Here is a 17,544-nt window from a genome sequence, read left to right as displayed (position 1 = left end):
ATATTTAAAGAAAAAATGAATAAACCATTTACAATTTTATGGATTCTAATTACTTTGTGCGTTTTTGGTGTAAGTTTTAATGTACAGATTTACGGCTTTATGATTAGTTCGTTCTTTTTGTAGTATTGTGCGTGGGAAAGGGATATTAACTGCCCTATAATATGTACGTGCCAATTGCAACATTTAACAGAAACTGCTATATATCGATTTATGCAAAAAGAGAAAAATAAACCTAATGCAGATGTTGTGGAATATAATGAGGTAATTATAACTAATAACCTTAATTAACGTTAAGATTTATGTTTTTACTTTTAATTACTTCATCTTCAGTTTCGCAGCCCCAGTATTTATAGTGCTGATGGTAAGTAATATTTTATTATTAACAGCTATTACATTTAAAGAAACGTTTAAAATTTTGATCTGTTTTATTTCGTTTTATTATTATTTTACGTGTTATAATGCCTTTGATATGGCGTATTTACGATTTCTCAATTTTGTTTTCAGCTGAATCTCATATTTTTGACAATAGCAATAGTAAAGATGTGCAAGCATGCTAGTGCTTCTGTATCCATGAAAAATAAAGAACATTCCCGCCTTGCTAGCACGAGGTAATTATTTTATAACTATTTTTCGTATAAAAGGGACGTACGCTTTTGCCGAAATTGTCTGTTTTTTAAGCCTGTACATACGGATTTCAGTGTTTATTTGTTGTGTTTTTTACGTTTACATATGTGTATTTGCCCCTTTTTTTAATTTACATTTTTATTTCAACAGAACACACATACACTATTGTTCAAAAGCTTGGGTGCCTCCCATTTAAAATGTTGTAGCTTTTATGAAATTTGTTTTATACCCCGCAAAAAGAAAAATTATGATTACTCTGATTTTTATTTTTTCGTAGTGCTTTAAAGTATTCGCTTTGTTTATATTACTACTTAGCTCACAACTGCAATTTTTCTAGACCATATACATAGATTCTGTTTAGATTTGTGTAGTTTCATTGATTATTTTGAAAGTAAAACTATTCTCGCTCTTGAAAGCAAATATATTGTAAAATTAACTACTTATGGGATCAGAATAATTGTTAGGTTATGTTATGTATGAGTACGCTGATATAAACTAAATAGGTAAGTTTAAATTAGCTGAAAAAATGAATAGAAAAGCAAAGCAATCTTTATCGACCTAAAATGTTATCAAGATACATTAATAATTAAATATATTAGTAATTGCACAACATATTTTATGGTATATCCAGACATTTGAATGGTATAAATTACAGACGTACAAAACGTAAAATGTCAGACACGTTTTGTACCAGGAAATAACTACCATGGAAATAAATAAAAATCGATATGACATATTAGTTTAATTTGAACTAGTATACGCATATCGCGGGTCAAATCCTGCATATGCAGTTCTTTTTTTTTTGTACAATTTAGTCGTGTTAGTTTAGCCATGTTTAATCAGTTTTTAATGTTTCGAAGCGAAAGAGCAAAAGTAAAACATATCCGTGTATTTCGTGACGTGGAAAAATTATTTACGCTTTGGTACGTCTGAAATTTTAATTAAGCTGTTTTGAATGTTGCATAAATGTTGATAGCATGGTGCCATTAGTTGTTTTTTTTTTCTATATGTACCGACACAATGAAATTTCATGTAACAATTTAATACAATACTCTTGGTCAAGATTGCTTAAAATGAAAGCAAAGACGCTATTGAATTCGCTATGATCGTGGGGAACTCGAGAAAAAACTAATTTGCTTGCTAATTAACTCTAGATTTAGCTGCGTCACTGCTTTCACTTTTGGCTTAGGATACATTTTTTTAATAACCTAGACCGAAGCAAGACGTGAACATAATAAACACGTCACTTCATCATTGATGCAATGTATAATTGCCCCGCAATTTGTTTACGTTTTGCTTTGATCTCGTATTGTCCATTTGCTAAAAATCTCTTTACACATTAATAGTTCAATAAACTTACTCAAAGCTTATAACTATTAATGATGATTCATATAATTAAATACATATTAAGCTTTTAAGGTATTTTTTACCGTCGACTTTGGATTTAAAGTGCTAATTAAAATATAAAATCGTGATAAATCTTTTGGGGTCAGTGCGATCCTAAATCTAATATAAATAGTATAAATGTTGCTTCCGTTGTCAGAAACTACAGCAATGCGGGTTTTAAGGTATTAAATCCATGGGACCATACTGATCTATGTCCACTAACTGGTGAGATTAAAACTTTCCATGTATTCCTTTCAAGTAAATGGAACCTTAGTTTATATAAATCTTTCTGAACTAATCTACGATAATACCGTATTTTAGTTGAATCGTATAAAATGACGTCGATAATTTAATATAATTTTTCTTTATAATGTTTTCTTACTTTAATTAAATGTTGGGTCAATTTATCCAAAACGTTAGTTTTATTATAAATAAATACGTACTAAACAGTTTACATCAATTCTAATAATAGATTAAATTATTCTTAATTAATTAATATTGATCCCATGTGACTAGATGAAAGACAAAATTGCTGCAGTTTTTTTTTTGTAGTAGAAGACATTTATCTATGGAATTTTGCATCTAAACGGTATAAAAATACCAGCTAATCGTGGCAAAAACTTAATATTAATTACGTCAAATTATTTGGAGCTAGTGAACTTCAAATATATCCACTTCAGATAAATGACGTATTTAAAATTTTAATGTAATACTTTCGAGCTTGAAGGTGATTTTTCAGGGAATGACCCAATTTTCTGTGTCGTAGTGGTAGATAACAATTCCATGTGGCGTGGTAATATATCTTTCTAATATATTCTTTTTCTTGCATGGCGATCTTACGTTGGTAGTGGAAAGGAAGAAAATGCACTTCGAATGAAATTTGACTTGTAAGAACACAGTTTTTCTTTTAACATTAACTTGAGATCACTTTTTGTCGCCTTTTATAATATTCGAATAAATTATTGATTTAATTTTCAACTGACAAAAGGTAATCTCAAAACAAAATACTACTAGATTAGTTTTTTTCTAACATAAGAGAGCATGTTATTAAATTCGGCATGCAATGAATTCTGTTATAGTAGGGCTTAGAACAAATATTTTCTCAACCTTAATAAAACCAGGATCAGTAACGTTATGTAAACGTTTCAGGACATGGCTGAAAGGAGCTTGTTGCCTAGTTTTTCTTCTAGGATTGACTTGGATCTTTGGATTTTTATATATTAACAAGGAAACCGTCACGTTTGCTTATTTATTCACGATCTTCAATTCTCTGCAAGGATTCTTTATATTTCTGTTCCACTGTCTACAGAATGAAAAAGTAAGTATTGTGTAACAATAAGTATTAATAATAATTTTGGGACAATAAAATTATATCATGTTTGTTATGTTTTTTATAGGTTCGTAAGGAATACCGAAAGTTTATTAGAAGACATTCCTGGTTGCCGAAGTGTCTGCGCTGCTCCAAGACAAGCGGAGGTGCTGGAAGTAGCAGTGGCGGCAACAGTGCTAGTTGTACTACATCAGGAGGGCCAGCAAAGGAACGAAGGCCTAGTATATACGGTGGTTCTAACGGAAATCCTTCAGGCGGAACCAATTCGCATTCTACGGACAACTCTGTATTGACACCTCATGGAGCAAGTGTGGGTACCAATAGCATCAACAGTATTGTGATATCGAATAATCTAAATAACGCGAGACCTACTGCTCTTGTCCAGATTTTGTCTCGAACCGATCTCAACAATGCAAGTACCACCATGACCAACCACAATCGGCCGCATAACATGTCTCAGCAAGGTACAAACGATGTTTAACGCAGCTCATTGTTTTCGTCTTTTCTTCATTCTTTGGTTTTTTGCTTGTCTTTAACTATCTGCGTGCAACAGTTTTGTAAATTTACGTTCAGTGTTTCTGAGCTGTTCTTTCCTGTTTTTATTTCTTTTTTAATTTAGTCACATAAAACTCTAGTATAGCGCACGTATTGGTTGGTGAAATTTTAGTCCTAGACTTGTCAAACACATATATAATAAATTGTTACAGAAGTCTCATAAGGAAATGTTAAAAAATTGATTTTTTTAACAAAATCACTCTAGGACAATCTATATAAGTTTTGATTACTTGTATAATTTTATTATAAGTCATTATTTATTTACCGCTATATTAGAAACTCTAATGGCATTAATCCAAATTCTAATATATCAGGCATTTAAATTTATTAATAACTAATTTATAAACATATTAATGTTTATATGTTAAAAATAATAAAAATATTATAGATTTTTTTAACCAATTCATAATCATCTTACACTAAAATCTGAAAATGTATTTTTGTTATTAGAAAACGTTGTTATAACCATGTGAGTCAAAATATCTGTTGAGACTTAATTCCTATACACTTGTACGTCCAACTTATATTTATGTGCTTATTACTGTTTTTTTTTGTATCAAATATATAATAATATGTTTTTTATTTAAGGCGAAAGTGAAGCTGGACTAAAATTTCTTTAGCAGTAATCAACGGTGTCGTTTTAAAGTCGCGCTGCTTACTAACTGACTGTGGAGTGCTGTGGTGGTGCCCGCATTGTCGCCTTCTTTCTCTGGCATGTCTCTTAGGTGGTACTCGTGTTTTGGACTTTATACTAATGCTTTCGCTTGCCCTAACTGGTCCACGTCAAAGATTTACACGGGTTTAATGTCGTACCCAAATTAATTGGTGATGGTTGCTCTTTTTTTTACAGTTGCAGCGAGGCTGGAATTCCCAAAGTTGTACAAACGTCAATCGGGCCTGTCGTACCCCTGTACCCACATCTACATCGGCCAACATGGCTGCCACACTGTGTCGCCCCATTCGGGCAGCCGATACCGCTCCTCCTCCCGATCTTGAGCCCCCTAACACTTCCACTTTACCCTATATTCGTAATTTCTGTAAGAACTCTACCATTAATCCTAATATACCTAAATCGGTTTCTACTTGGGGTCCTCTGCACAAACCCTTACATTGGAAGGTTCGTAATATTTTAACAGCTTTGTAGTTCTTCAATTAAACGCATGTTAGTGCCAATAACTCGTAGTTCCCTAATATTATTAATAAATTTAGTTACGTTGTCGATTCTTGTCGGTTTTTCATTTATTAGTTTTTCCGAGTTTGACGTTTTATCAATTTTGTCTCTTGATTTCTGGTTTCAAATATCATATGGACCTGAAAATTATTTTTTATTTAATCATGTTTATTAATAAATATCTTCATTTGCAGAACATTTCTTTTAAGTCATACAGTCGTGATTCTGGTCATGGAGGATCGGAACAGGAAGAGTCTCCTAGATCGCACATGATCATTGCGGAGGCACATCGTCATTCTACGTTGACCAAAGACGGACGCCAAGTGCAGGCTAGTCAACAAGGCACTTTTATCACTATGGATCACGGACTACGTCAGGTTATTGCTCAAGGAAGAAAAAAAAACGGATCATTGAAACCACTCCACCATTGGAGTCATCACACATATACTGAAATATACGATGGTCAGAATCCTAGGGGATTGCTTGCAGCTGATGATGACCCCGTATATGAAGAAATTGATCGTAATGAAATTCAAGTTAGTGACATGAGCGATGAAGATGCTAGACGACAAAGCGACATGAGTAGACAAAGCTCTAGATCATATGGAGATCATCGACCTCTTATTCCATATAGCCCTGGCGCTGATCGCAGTTTTCAGGACGCCTTAAGCAGTAACGAACTAGAAAATGCATACCGTTTACGTTGCAACAATGTGGGGCTGCCATCTTATCGCAATCCTCAAGGAGATGCTACACATAGATCCTTGGCCGCTGTTCTTGACGGGGAGACCGTTGTTTGTCATCTAGAACCCCCAGAAGTGTTTACGCATCCACACTTGGACGTTAATTATGTGTCTCGAACTTTATCCCACCTTCCTCCTTATAGTGAAAGTTAGAAACTGCCATTTGCAAGTAATTATCTGTGATTACCGCATGATCAGACTGTTTTGGTCATATTTAATAATATGTTAGTAAGGCTCAGCTTGAATGAAAGAAAGTGATAATTTTATATTAATCGACTATTTTAGTAAAAATAAAAAACTATTACTATGTATGAGTTATTCCAGTCAGTCCATTAGTTAATTTTATAATTCTCTTTAGTGATTACTAATTAACCCAAAAATAATTGGATATGTTATTATTTGTGAATTCATTCAAATAATGATTACAGACGGCAGATACTGTAACGATTTATTAAAATTATGTTATTGTTGTATACATGATCCTATATTTTAAAAGTTTGAATGCAATTCAATGATCTTAAGGTTTAATATGAATGTTTGTGACCAATTCGCGCAGTATATAATAAATTAGCACTGCGCATATTTTTGGTTACAACTAATTAATTATATAAAATGACTATTAAAATATCTAAACATTCTTCATTAGTAACCCGTATTTTATTTTTATAAAATTTCCAATTATTTTATGGGTAATTAGTTAAGGTCCATTCATAGACTAATAGCTCACTGATTAACAGGTTTAGCTCTAGAAACAGACACAATCAATGTGAGGAATGTTGCTATTTGTATTTTGTTGTTTTTTTACTATAATAACTGTAAAAAGTGGGCTTGTAGAAGAAATAGTTATTCCCTTTGTGTTAAAAGGAATCGTTGCAATGTTCTGTTATGTGGGGTTGTTTCTCCCTTCCTAATCAATAACATTTGTCCATAAAATTATGGATCATATGTACTTTTATTATTACTATCCATGGACCTAAGCAATAATTTTATTAGTCCATCCATCTTTTAATACAATGGGCGGACAAATAAATATAATTGTATGCATTACGTCGACAATAATAGCAATATTGTAATCGTTACATTGCTTGAATTGTCGACTTAAATGCCTTATTTCTGTACTAAAAGTCTACGAATTCCCTTTAATCTAAGGATACAAAACCATATGTATTTGTAACGTAATATAAAATTTAAAATATTTAATTTACTTGTAACAATTATTACAGGATATGTTGTAATATAGATTCTCTAAACTAAAGCAATCCAAATTTTTACCTACTACATTACTCTTAGTGGAACAAAAAATATCCATTTTTCTTTTATTTATTTGTAAAAAAAATGTAAATAAAATTCTCTGTTTCTAATTTTCTAATAGTATGTTTTTAACTTGTAGTGCTGTTTAAGTTAAGACTTAGCTAGCACATGATTTGTAAATATCTAATAAAAATGGCAATTGCAAATGTATTTTTTTCTTTTATTCTCATAATGTCTACCATTGTATCCTGCATAATTGTCAGCGATATCAGTTACTTTAGTTAATAACAAATTAAGAACATACATACTATAGGTTATGCATAATGTATAACAAAAGCACATTATATTTAACTGAGGCATTTGATGTAATGAAATATAGATATTACAGTCTTAAAAAGTGGTAAATCGTCATTCATTTCTATTATTAAAGTCTTCTCTATTTTTGTTAATTATTATTTTTAGTGGTCATCCTCTATATCGATTGGTGATATCATTTTATATAATATCTCTTTAGTATTATATAACATATATGCTATAGACTGAATGAAAAGATAATAACTTTATTGTTTTTAAACATGAACAAATTAAATAAGTAACACCAATTATACTACATATAACTGTACATCACATATCAATCATTTTCACTATTACTTCTTACTGGAAATGGGACATAATGTACATGTAAAAATCTCATAATATTTTTACATAATTCAAATCCTAGAAAACATGCAGCATTCGCAGGGAATGCTCTTAATAGAACTGGGGTAACTCCTTTGTATAATGCTTTAGGCCCTTCGTTTTTCATTAACTGTTTAAATACATCTCTTATACCGTTCGGATAAGTACCTTCAGGTGCTAAAATTAAATGAACCTTAGTAAAGAAGCTAAATACTAATTTTACCAAAAAAAAAAAAGAAATATACCCGTTTGTAGGCGACTTTTAAGTACATCAGCTGGCATTCCTATTATCCAATTAGATGTTCCAGCACATCCACCTGCTAAGATAGTTCCTAAAATGCTGAGGCTCTCTTTTCTACCGTGTGTCAAATAATCACATATAAGTTCATAAGTCAGGAAATAAAGACCGCTTGCTGGAATATCTATGGAATTCAATTTAAATTAATGGTTTGTTAATCTGAAAAATAATTAAAAACGTAGCAGGTATTGTACAACATCGTATCGTAACATGTTCTAATAATAGACTATATCTTCTATAACAAGTCATTTTAGGGAATGGTAGTACTTTAAATGATAAGAAAAAAAATAGTTTTATATTTCTGCTTTTACGGAAATATGTGGGAGTTAATATCCTGTAAAATATCTCTTCACTCTAATTTACTTTTAGTATTTGTTTAAAAGAACATCGAACACCATATTTAAAGAAAAAATGAATAAACCATTTACAATTTTATGGATTCTAATTACTTTGTGCGTTTTTGGTGTAAGTTTTAATGTACAGATTTACGGCTTTATGATTAGTTCGTTCTTTTTGTAGTATTGTGCGTGGGAAAGGGATATTAACTGCCCTATAATATGTACGTGCCAATTGCAACATTTAACAGAAACTGCTATATATCGATTTATGCAAAAAGAGAAAAATAAACCTAATGCAGATGTTGTGGAATATAATGAGGTAATTATAACTAATAACCTTAATTAACGTTAAGATTTATGTTTTAATTGAGAATATATATATATATATATATATATATATATAAATATATATATCCTAAAAAATAAAATATAAGTAAAAGCATATACAATAAATAAAGTGAGTTTAAAAAGAAAATAACTTGAAAGTTATAATACTATTACGAAAATGTAATTCATTATTAAATATTTACAGTATTCTATGTCTTTCATTATATCTGTTCATTTTCAGTAAATTTTATTAAAAATGTTTTGCAATTATGGATAGTTTAATTATTTTATAATTAACATAACAATGCTAATCAATATCAAAATTTGCATGTTATAACATTTTACAATCTGCTCCTACAGGAAGAGTGATAAAACTTGCGTCATTACAATAACTAAATATTTATTAATTTTAATTTTGTGAGTATATGCTGTTTCTATTTTTAAGGTTCTATATGATGAATCTATGGATACAATAGAAATTTTAGAAGAGGCCCATAGGAGTATAATTGTAAGATCTGCTACTTGTATTCTGCAAACCGAAACTGATCCATTTGAGTTGATTGATTCGTTATCATCAAATTTAGAAAGTCTTACTATAATACAGGGCTACGAATCTGGAAATAAGTCTATTAAATTTAGTTGGTTAAACAGATTTGAGAGACTAATAAGTTTAGAACTTATAGGACCGAACGTTTTCCATAAACATGCCAACAATCATCTGCTTTGCCAAATTGATTTGTCATTGGAACATTTAAATTATTTAAATTTAGAAAGGGTATTAGTACAAAACTCCAAAGAGCAGATGCAATCGTTTTTCAATATATTTAATAAAAGTGAAAATTTAACATTTGAATATGTCCAAAAAATTGAAGGAGATTCTCATGTTCTAACAATAGTACAAAAAAATAATTATGACGAAGATATTGTTCCATATGAAGTATTCAAGGAACAAAGAAAAAATAATGGCGAAGTACCTTTATTTATAGGTTTTAAAAAACTATTACTCTTACGTATAAATAACTGCGAACTAAGTAACATTTACTGGGAAATGTTCGATGGGCTCAATGAACTGCAGTATTTATTATTGGAAAATAATAATTTGAGATTTATTCCAGCATTTGCATTTTATGGCACTCCTAATTTGAAAACCTTGTCCCTTGCTCATAACAAATTATTGGATATTGAAATTAGCGATTTAGCTGGATTACTTGAATTAGAATATCTAGATTTAACTTATAACAACTTTACTCAGCTTTCTGAGCTATCATTTCCTCCTTTTCCAAAACTAAAGTTGGCAAACTTTGGCAATAATCCAATAAGTATTATCTTCCCAAATACATTCGATATAATGAATACAACAGATTCAATGATTATTGGTAGTGAAGATATGCCACTGGCCCTTCTTCCAAATTCATTTGCAGGACTTCATTTACTGCATTCATTAACAATCAATAATATTAATGTAGAAATATTAAAACGGGATTATTTCTTGGGTATGCCACAACTAAGACATCTAACTCTTACAGGAAACATTAGTAGGATAGAATTTGATGCATTTCAGGAAGTTCCTAAGTTAACCAACTTAGTTTTGAGTAATTGCAGGATTATTCACATTTCTATGGATGCTTTTATGGGTTTATCTAGATTGCGTTATTTAGATTTGTCTAAAAATGAATTAGAAACACTACCTAGTGGAGTTTTTGATCAACTGGACAATATAAGGGAACTTTATTTAAATGGAAATAAATTTGTGCAACTACCAAGGGATATATTCTCAAAAATTAACCCTAGATTATTGAGGCTAAATGACAATCCATGGCATTGTTCCTGTGAAATGAGTGAATGGAAACCTATTATAGCAAACCGAATTAAACAAAAGACGTTAAAATCTTGTGATTTTATGAATGATAAAGGTATTGGTTGTGCTAATATGGAAAATAGATTCGAGTATAAATATGTTTATGATACAAGAATTGGACCGAAATGTGCTAAACCTGAAAGGTTCAAGAATTGGAGTGTTTTTCATGCAATGAGAAGAAACTTGAAATGTCCTGATTATAAGCCAAAATTAAAAAAAAATACACCAATAGTTTATACAAATACAATATCAGCCACAGCTAACAACAACATAGTTGAAGAAAAACCTGCTACCAAATTCAGAATGACTAAGGTAGAAAAAATAAGAATGAAAGCAAAACTAAGAAAAGCAAAGTACTTAAAATATAAATTGAACCAAAATCAAATAAAAAATAGTGGAGTTCAAGATAATAGAGATAATCAACAAATAAGTGACAATCAAAATGATTTGGAAAATGAGATTGTAAATATTGGATTGTAATTTTTTTCAATCCGGATTATTTATTTTCTTTCTCTTACATGTTATTTAGAACATAAACAATTTAATATATTGTAATTAGAATATAAAGTCCTAATTTGTAATATATTAATCAACTTATATGTTGTGGATTTATTAATAAAAAAAAATTATTAATGAATATTATGTATTTTAATATCTCTTACCTCGTAACAATGTAGCTCCCGATCCTCTATAGATACTAGCAATACCGCCTTGATGATACAACTTCTTTACAACATCAACAGGTCCACTATAAACTTTTGGTACATTTTTGCCCTCTTGAATTTGTAATAAACACTTTATTCTTTCTCCTGGTGCCATTATTAATGTAGTGCATACTCCTGAGAATGCTCCAGCAGCAAGATATTGTAACGAAGTATTTTGGCCATCCTTAGTTTCAAATAGTTTTTTACCAATTCCATAACCCATAAATGAAACTGCAAATATTGGGGCTACTCCTATAATGGGGGCTCCCATTCCTTTGTAAAAACCTTTTAAACCTTCATTTTGTAATGTTTTTTTAAAACAATCTAATGTATTGGAATATATCGGTGATTCTCTTGGTCCTGGTACAGGCATGGTTTGTAGCCTGACCTAAAAATAATAAATTTAAGTTGAATTATTTTAAACTTCTGCTGTATATTTATTGCTCCGATTCAGTAACGTTAACTTAAATAATAAATTAGTTATAGTTAGTAATGTTACCATTGTATATTTATACCTTAATTGTATCTAATGGATGCCCTACTAATACTGTACAAATACCGCCAAAACCACCACATATAAAATATTCAAAAGGGCTCATGTCAGTCATTTTTTAAAGTAAAATATTTAAATAAAAATATGAAATTTAAAATGTATCTAAAAACCTAACCTAACCTACGAAGCTATATTAATAGGCGTGTCTACATGATCGCATTGTCTTTAAATTATTAGTTTTTAAAACAAGAAGTGTAAAATCAAAACAAGTAAAAAAATATGTCAAGGGTAGTATATTATATATGCAATAAAAATTATAATAATTAAAATGCTAAGGAAATAGGTACATTTCTACTAAATTTTTCCCGCAAAATCCTTAACGGTTTTAATTGAAATTACATTTAGCCAGCACCGAAAATATATACAGGCAAATTAAATACTGTCAAATTTGAATTTCGCGGTGATAAATTAGTTCGTCCCATATATAGCAGTATTGGCATGAAAATGTTGTGCATTTTATTTCTGCGTTTTGGCATTGTCGCATTGTGTGTGACGATATTAAATATTTTCTGCAAATATTCCAGTTTCTGATCTGCTTTGCAAAAATCCAGAAAAGGTAAGTGATATTAGTTTCGTTAATCTTTTTGAGTGAGCGGTATTAATGGATTATAACATTGTAATTTCTTTATTTTAACGGTGATCAATAATAATCCTAATAACATGATAATATATGATTATAATAAAGTATAATAATAATAAGAATAAGAATAGTAATTTAATTTGTTGAGATAATTGCGATTTTTTATAAACGCGGTATTATTTTTCCGACCAACAGCCATTTTTTTTAGGAATGTCATCTAAGCTCTGAAATTTTGCTATTTATAGTTTTAATTCATGTACTTTCGAGTAAAATGAAAAAAAAAGCGTGTAATAAAAAGTCTTAAATTTAATAAAAAGAACCAAAACGATAATTTTTTACGCGTTGAAACAGGTTTTCATGCATGAAACCAATATGGCGTACGAATTTTCTCTTTAATGTCCTATTGTATTGTTCGATTAGATAAATTTAATTGTGAGCTTGATAAAATTCTACATTCCAAGTCTTGAACAATACGTTTTATTGTTTAATGAAGATATTTTTTCCGTGAATCGTTTTTGAAAATGCGCTTTAGTTATATTATAAATTTAAACTGGTTATTATATTTATTTTAAAATTTTAAGGTTGGGGTAAGAAATAAAAGACAAAATAATCGATAGGTATTTAATTATTTATCCTACGTATATTGTATTTAAATTTATAATCATACAGTCTAGAATGGGTTTGACATCCGACAGACAAATTGTAACTTTGGAAATAAATAGATACAGGACAAACCGCACTACACATGTGGCTCAAATTGAATAATAGTTTATTTACTTATACACAATTTAAATTTCACGTACAATCGAGCTTATATTTATTATTTGTTTCAATGGAAGACTCAGTTTTAGTTTATGTATATATAAGTATATATAGCATAGTACCTTTACTAATATAAATAGAAGATGTACACTGAGAAGCCAATAAACCTTAAAAGCTATCTTAGGTATAGGAAACCAATACCTCAATCAGTTTTTTTCTGGTTTGAGTCTCTGACTGTACTTCTTGTATTAACAATATATTGGTTTCAGTTTTACCTTAAATGTTATATGGGATATTATCTATTAGCCGAATAACCCTTTTACAAGAGACAATTCAAATTAAATGAACTAAATATTTTTGAAGTTGATTTTTAATGGCCTCTAAGTGCATTTTGGCTTAAGATTTACAGCCTAAAACATATTAATTAATTGCATTTTTTAAATGTCTTAGCAACATACACTAAAGTATCTTCTTAAATTTAAATTCTAGAATGCTAAGAAAATACAAAAGTTTCTTTACATAATAAATCACGATTGGTTTAAAAAATAATGTTTTAATTTTTAATTTTTTTTAAAAATATGAATCCCAATATAAATATTTCGCATTATCATTATTTGAACGTTCAAATTACCATATATAAGTTACAACAGTCGTTCTAATATATGTATTTATCAATCTAAATATGTTCAAATTGACGTTTTAACAATTGCTCGATTGTCGATTCTATCAATATAGTTTTGCTCGGAATCTTGCTGATTATTTATTAATAAATAGTAGTGTTATTCATTTTCATATCGGTTGTATCTTGTATATGGTAATTTGTTTGCGAATATTAGTTTATTTTTTGCATACCATAATCCTTAAACATTCCGACAGTATTAGGGCTTTAGTAAGGACACATTCAACAGACTCTGATGTGAAAACTAGATTTACTATAGCCATTGCTTATATCTTTCAAAATGTATATTCACTTTACACCTTATGCACTTACACAATTATTTTCCTGTAATTTTTATTTAAACTTAACCTGTTTTCTCATCAACGTCCTTCCATATTTATTCATAAGACACGATACCTTTCATCTTGTATTTGTTTAAAATTGATTAATTTATTTGACAAAAGGTTATGGTACCAACTACCAATTTCAATTTCATTCATGGTTCAAGATCGAAGAATCATTTAACAGCATTAAATTTTAAAAACGGATCTAATCCGTAATTTTAATATTTTTTACTCCATAAATGTTATAAAAACTTAACGAAAATCTTTAGTAATTTTTTTTTCTATAGTTAATTATGTACTTTATTATTTACATAACACATTAGTTGACTATTTAACTACAACCTGTATAATAAATATTCACAGATTTATTTTAAACAGTATTGTCATATTAAAAATTAATCATTCTTACATTTCTAAATTGGAAGGGTCATCAAAAATTGAGGAAATAGTTTTGATATACAGACGTTTTGGTTAGAAAATGTTCAGTGACTTTTTCCCCAACTTGTAATAACCCAAAATACAGGAAAATTCAAATTCTATTGGAAACATGTATATGTTTCAAGAAGTACTTAATTTTCCATTCTTATGGTATTTATGAATATTATTTAGACATTTTCACACAAAGCTTAATCATTAAAATATGATTATTCCTGTATAGTTTTCTAAAACATCTGATATTTCGTTTTTGTTTTATTGTTACTACCCCTATATATAAAAAATGAAGTTTTCATTTGAGAATATATAAAAGTTCATTATAAAGTCACGTAGCCAAAGCCAAAAAAGCTTCATGAAATGTCGAATATTGCGAATAGGACAAAAATGTTCAGTTTTTAATTTTATATTGTGAATTTGGTGAGATCTAAGAGATATGCAAATTTATATGTATAGTTATAATAATAGTATCGGCGGACTTTTTTCTTGCCCTTTTTTTAGAATTTGTTAATGATATGGATGCCAGATAAATAAATTGACGTTCCTGTCAAATAGAAATAATCCAGTTCAGTGAATACGGGTCTTAATCTATATGTTTATTACTATTGTTTCATATTTAATTTGTATAAGGTAAAAACGATACAGATATAAAAATGTGCAAAAACATATTAGGTTATTGTCGCCCTCTTTCATTCCCTTCTAGAATAGATAATTTTGTTTAAAAAATATCGATTCTTCTAGATGATAATTATGGAGTTTCTCTACAACATTTAATAATATTTACATTTGTTCTTAGTTAATTATGTTTTGCTCTTCTCATTGGGTAAGACCGTTCGTACAAAAACCGATCCTAATAAACGCAAAAAATATACCTTTAAATAATGTAAATTGTCTAATGTTTGGGTTAAAATGATATGAGCATTTCACAAAATGTTACGTCGATTTCTAATTTTATACTCTTACAAATCTACTTAAATTTTAGAGGCCTAGTTTAACATACATGATCACGACAAAAATGCGAGTAGACAGTGTACAACTCCCAGTAACAACGCCAACATATTCATGGATATAATGGTAGCTTTTCCACAAATATGGATCTCAATTTCCTATAATTAAATAAACATAAGTATCCTCTCAAAATCCTCTTAACAGAAACTAAAACTAATCTTACCTCTGGATGATAATTAATGCATTTTGGTGGTCTACGCCGATACAGTCCAGGTCTAGGTCTATGTGCGCATCCACTTTGATCACGAGATTCGTAAGCTAGCTCTTGGGGCGTGATACTAAGCTGTTTGCTTCCGCAAGGGCATAGTGTATCAACAGCCAACAAAATCAAATTACTGTGTGGTATTTTTTGAACGCTAAATGGCCTGTAGATTTTCAGTTATCAAACAGTAATTTTTATCAATCAAAAACTATATACCTTTCGCATCCTGTTACGTGACAGTTCGTGAGTTTACCCTTTAATGGATTGTTTTGTCCACTGGTATTGAGTCGTTCTGGTTGCAAGGCATAGAGTTCCACTTTTCGATCGCATGGTCGTTTACCCCATTGTCCCAGATCAACGCCCTCCAATGGGTCGGATTCGAATGGAGGTACGAAATCGATTGGGGGTGCGGATATAGGATTTTGTTCGTCTAACAATTCATCACCAACGTTGTATTCATAATCGTAAATGATTTCTTCTGTAAAAATCATAAGTTCCATAAAATTTAGACCTATACTATTTTTTTTTAAGAATTCAAGTAAATGGAATTAATATTAAGTGTTATGACTTGATCTTTACAGAAAATTTATGTCATATAAGGAATTGACGAATAATTTTTAATGATAAGTTTTCAATGGTATGGGGAATGGACAAAATAATATGAACAAAACATCTGATTTATACACAGTAATTATTCGAGAAGTCTTCAGTATCTTGTACCAAAACATCCGCCAATTACTTCCATTATGTTGAAGATGGAAATCTACCCTCATTCTCTGCTCTAAAACTTCCCATAAGGGTTCATTTATGTTGAGACGTGACGATGGTACTGGCCAGGGAAGATGTTAAATGATATTATGATGGTCTTCAAACTAAAACTGAACCTTTTTGGCTGTGTGTATAGGCGCATTATCATTTTGGAATATGGCAGTGTTTGATGGTAATATTCTAATCATAATAAGACCTTTATTATTGAAGATGTCGAGATATTAATTCGCAGCAATCCGTCCAGTCACATAACTGGGAGGAACCTCCTCCATGCTTGACTGTCATTGATTTTATTATTCATCGAATCATACCACATTTTTCAAATCATCAAGTGTCCAGATTTTATGATCGTTGCACCAGTTATTTCGCAGCTTAGCGTTGGCTTGCGTTATAAAGGGTTTTGCAATCGCAGCTCTTCCATGAATGTTAGCTAAACATTATTAACAGTATTACTCGAGTGAGTGTTTACGTCTGCTTTCTTTTAATGCGGAAGTTTTATGTTGTCGGGCCAGAGTCATTTAAATGTTCGTCGGTCTCTATCAGTTAACTTCGGGTTTCGTCTACTATTCCCCTTCATCATTGATTTGTGTATGCTGCCGTTATCGTGGATATTGTCGCTCGTGAAACAGAACAAGGTGTATAGTATACTGAAATATAACCTTCAAGACTTGGCATGTAAGCTAAGAAATACATACGGTAAGATTTTAATGATTCTGTACCTTCTTTTGAGGCAATAAAGTAATTTATTAATCTAGAGTTTTAAACTCTGTATTCACTAAAACGAGGTACATTGGTGAAAATACATGGTAGTCGGATGGAGCAAAGTCTGGTGAATATACCGTGTGCGAAACTTAAGTACGAGTCACATAAGTAACGCGAGATCGAGTCATGTCATGCAGACGTATGATAGGATCTGGTCAGATTATTTGCTTAGTTTGCTTATTTGTTGGCTGTCGCGTTTCATAGTCACCAGT

General features: G+C 30.2%; 5 protein-coding genes across 7 annotated transcripts in view; 3 read left to right on the top strand and 2 right to left on the bottom strand.

The window, feature by feature from the left end:
* Nucleotides 1-318: 318 nt before the first annotated feature.
* LOC143197119 (uncharacterized) lies at nucleotides 319-7,270 on the top strand. The gene is made up of 7 exons (XM_076405307.1): nucleotides 319-361; nucleotides 505-608; nucleotides 2,859-2,897; nucleotides 3,160-3,328; nucleotides 3,408-3,650; nucleotides 4,746-5,012; nucleotides 5,261-7,270. Exons 1-7 carry the CDS (start codon nucleotides 359-361, stop codon nucleotides 5,960-5,962), a joined length of 1,527 nt encoding a protein of 508 aa, XP_076261422.1. The 5' UTR covers nucleotides 319-358; the 3' UTR covers nucleotides 5,963-7,270.
* Nucleotides 7,271-7,604: 334 nt separating this feature from the next.
* On the bottom strand, nucleotides 7,605-11,954 carry LOC143197120 (congested-like trachea protein). Its single transcript, XM_076405308.1, has 4 exons — nucleotides 11,779-11,954; nucleotides 11,222-11,651; nucleotides 7,984-8,160; nucleotides 7,605-7,915 (listed from the first exon to the last, which is right to left on the bottom strand). Exons 1-4 carry the CDS (start codon nucleotides 11,869-11,871, stop codon nucleotides 7,692-7,694), a joined length of 924 nt encoding a protein of 307 aa, XP_076261423.1. The 5' UTR covers nucleotides 11,872-11,954; the 3' UTR covers nucleotides 7,605-7,691.
* On the top strand, nucleotides 8,353-11,196 carry LOC143197118 (uncharacterized). Its single transcript, XM_076405306.1, has 3 exons — nucleotides 8,353-8,501; nucleotides 8,556-8,693; nucleotides 9,147-11,196. The coding sequence occupies exons 1-3, from the start codon at nucleotides 8,448-8,450 to the stop codon at nucleotides 11,037-11,039; spliced, it is 2,085 nt and encodes a 694-aa protein (XP_076261421.1). The 5' UTR covers nucleotides 8,353-8,447; the 3' UTR covers nucleotides 11,040-11,196.
* A 316-nt stretch (nucleotides 11,955-12,270) lies between the features above and the next one.
* The window catches only part of HUWE1 (HECT, UBA and WWE domain containing E3 ubiquitin protein ligase 1), a 158,327-nt gene continuing 153,053 nt past the window's right edge, over nucleotides 12,271-17,544 (top strand). Inside the window, exon 1 of the mRNA XM_076405283.1 lies at nucleotides 12,271-12,372. The gene's annotated coding sequence lies outside the window, so the exon portion shown is untranslated. The remainder of the gene's footprint in view (nucleotides 12,373-17,544) is intronic.
* stol (voltage-dependent calcium channel subunit stolid) overlaps nucleotides 15,463-17,544 on the bottom strand; it is a 66,445-nt gene continuing 64,363 nt past the window's right edge. For all 3 annotated transcript variants that reach the window (XM_076405303.1, XM_076405302.1, XM_076405304.1), the window contains 3 exons: nucleotides 16,019-16,280; nucleotides 15,764-15,965; nucleotides 15,463-15,698 (listed from right to left, as the gene is read on the bottom strand). In XM_076405303.1, coding sequence (XP_076261418.1) covers nucleotides 15,597-15,698; nucleotides 15,764-15,965; nucleotides 16,019-16,280 — 566 coding nt within the window. In that variant the 3' untranslated portion in view covers nucleotides 15,463-15,596. The remainder of the gene's footprint in view (nucleotides 15,699-15,763; nucleotides 15,966-16,018; nucleotides 16,281-17,544) is intronic.

This window comes from Rhynchophorus ferrugineus, unplaced genomic scaffold, assembly GCF_030347505.1.
Source record: "Rhynchophorus ferrugineus isolate W39M unplaced genomic scaffold, kcgeb_rfMv2 rfM5, whole genome shotgun sequence".
NCBI lineage: Eukaryota > Metazoa > Arthropoda > Insecta > Coleoptera > Curculionidae > Rhynchophorus > Rhynchophorus ferrugineus.
The sequence above is the reverse complement of the archived record's forward strand: the minus strand, read 5'-3'. Positions and strand labels throughout refer to the sequence as shown.

What these genes read in the sequence shown, in the direction of transcription:
- LOC143197118 (XM_076405306.1), top strand. Translation starts at nt 8,448, where the DNA reads ATGAATAAACCATTTACAATTTTATGGATTCTAATTACTTTGTGCGTT. An exon ending in TTACTTTGTGCGTTTTTGGT is followed by an intron (nt 8,502 to 8,555) that starts GTAAGTTTTAAT and finishes TTCTTTTTGTAG; the next exon opens with TATTGTGCGTGGGAAAGGGA. An exon ending in ATGTTGTGGAATATAATGAG is followed by an intron (nt 8,694 to 9,146) that starts GTAATTATAACT and finishes TCTATTTTTAAG; the next exon opens with GTTCTATATGATGAATCTAT.
- LOC143197120 (XM_076405308.1), bottom strand. Translation starts at nt 11,871, where the DNA reads ATGACTGACATGAGCCCTTTTGAATATTTTATATGTGGTGGTTTTGGC. An exon ending in ATCCATTAGATACAATTAAG is followed by an intron (nt 11,652 to 11,778) that starts GTATAAATATAC and finishes TATTATTTTTAG; the next exon opens with GTCAGGCTACAAACCATGCC. An exon ending in TAAAAGTCGCCTACAAACGG is followed by an intron (nt 7,916 to 7,983) that starts GTATATTTCTTT and finishes ATTTAATTTTAG; the next exon opens with CACCTGAAGGTACTTATCCG.
- LOC143197119 (XM_076405307.1), top strand. An exon ending in ACTGTCTACAGAATGAAAAA is followed by an intron (nt 3,329 to 3,407) that starts GTAAGTATTGTG and finishes TGTTTTTTATAG; the next exon opens with GTTCGTAAGGAATACCGAAA. An exon ending in ACAAACCCTTACATTGGAAG is followed by an intron (nt 5,013 to 5,260) that starts GTTCGTAATATT and finishes CTTCATTTGCAG; the next exon opens with AACATTTCTTTTAAGTCATA.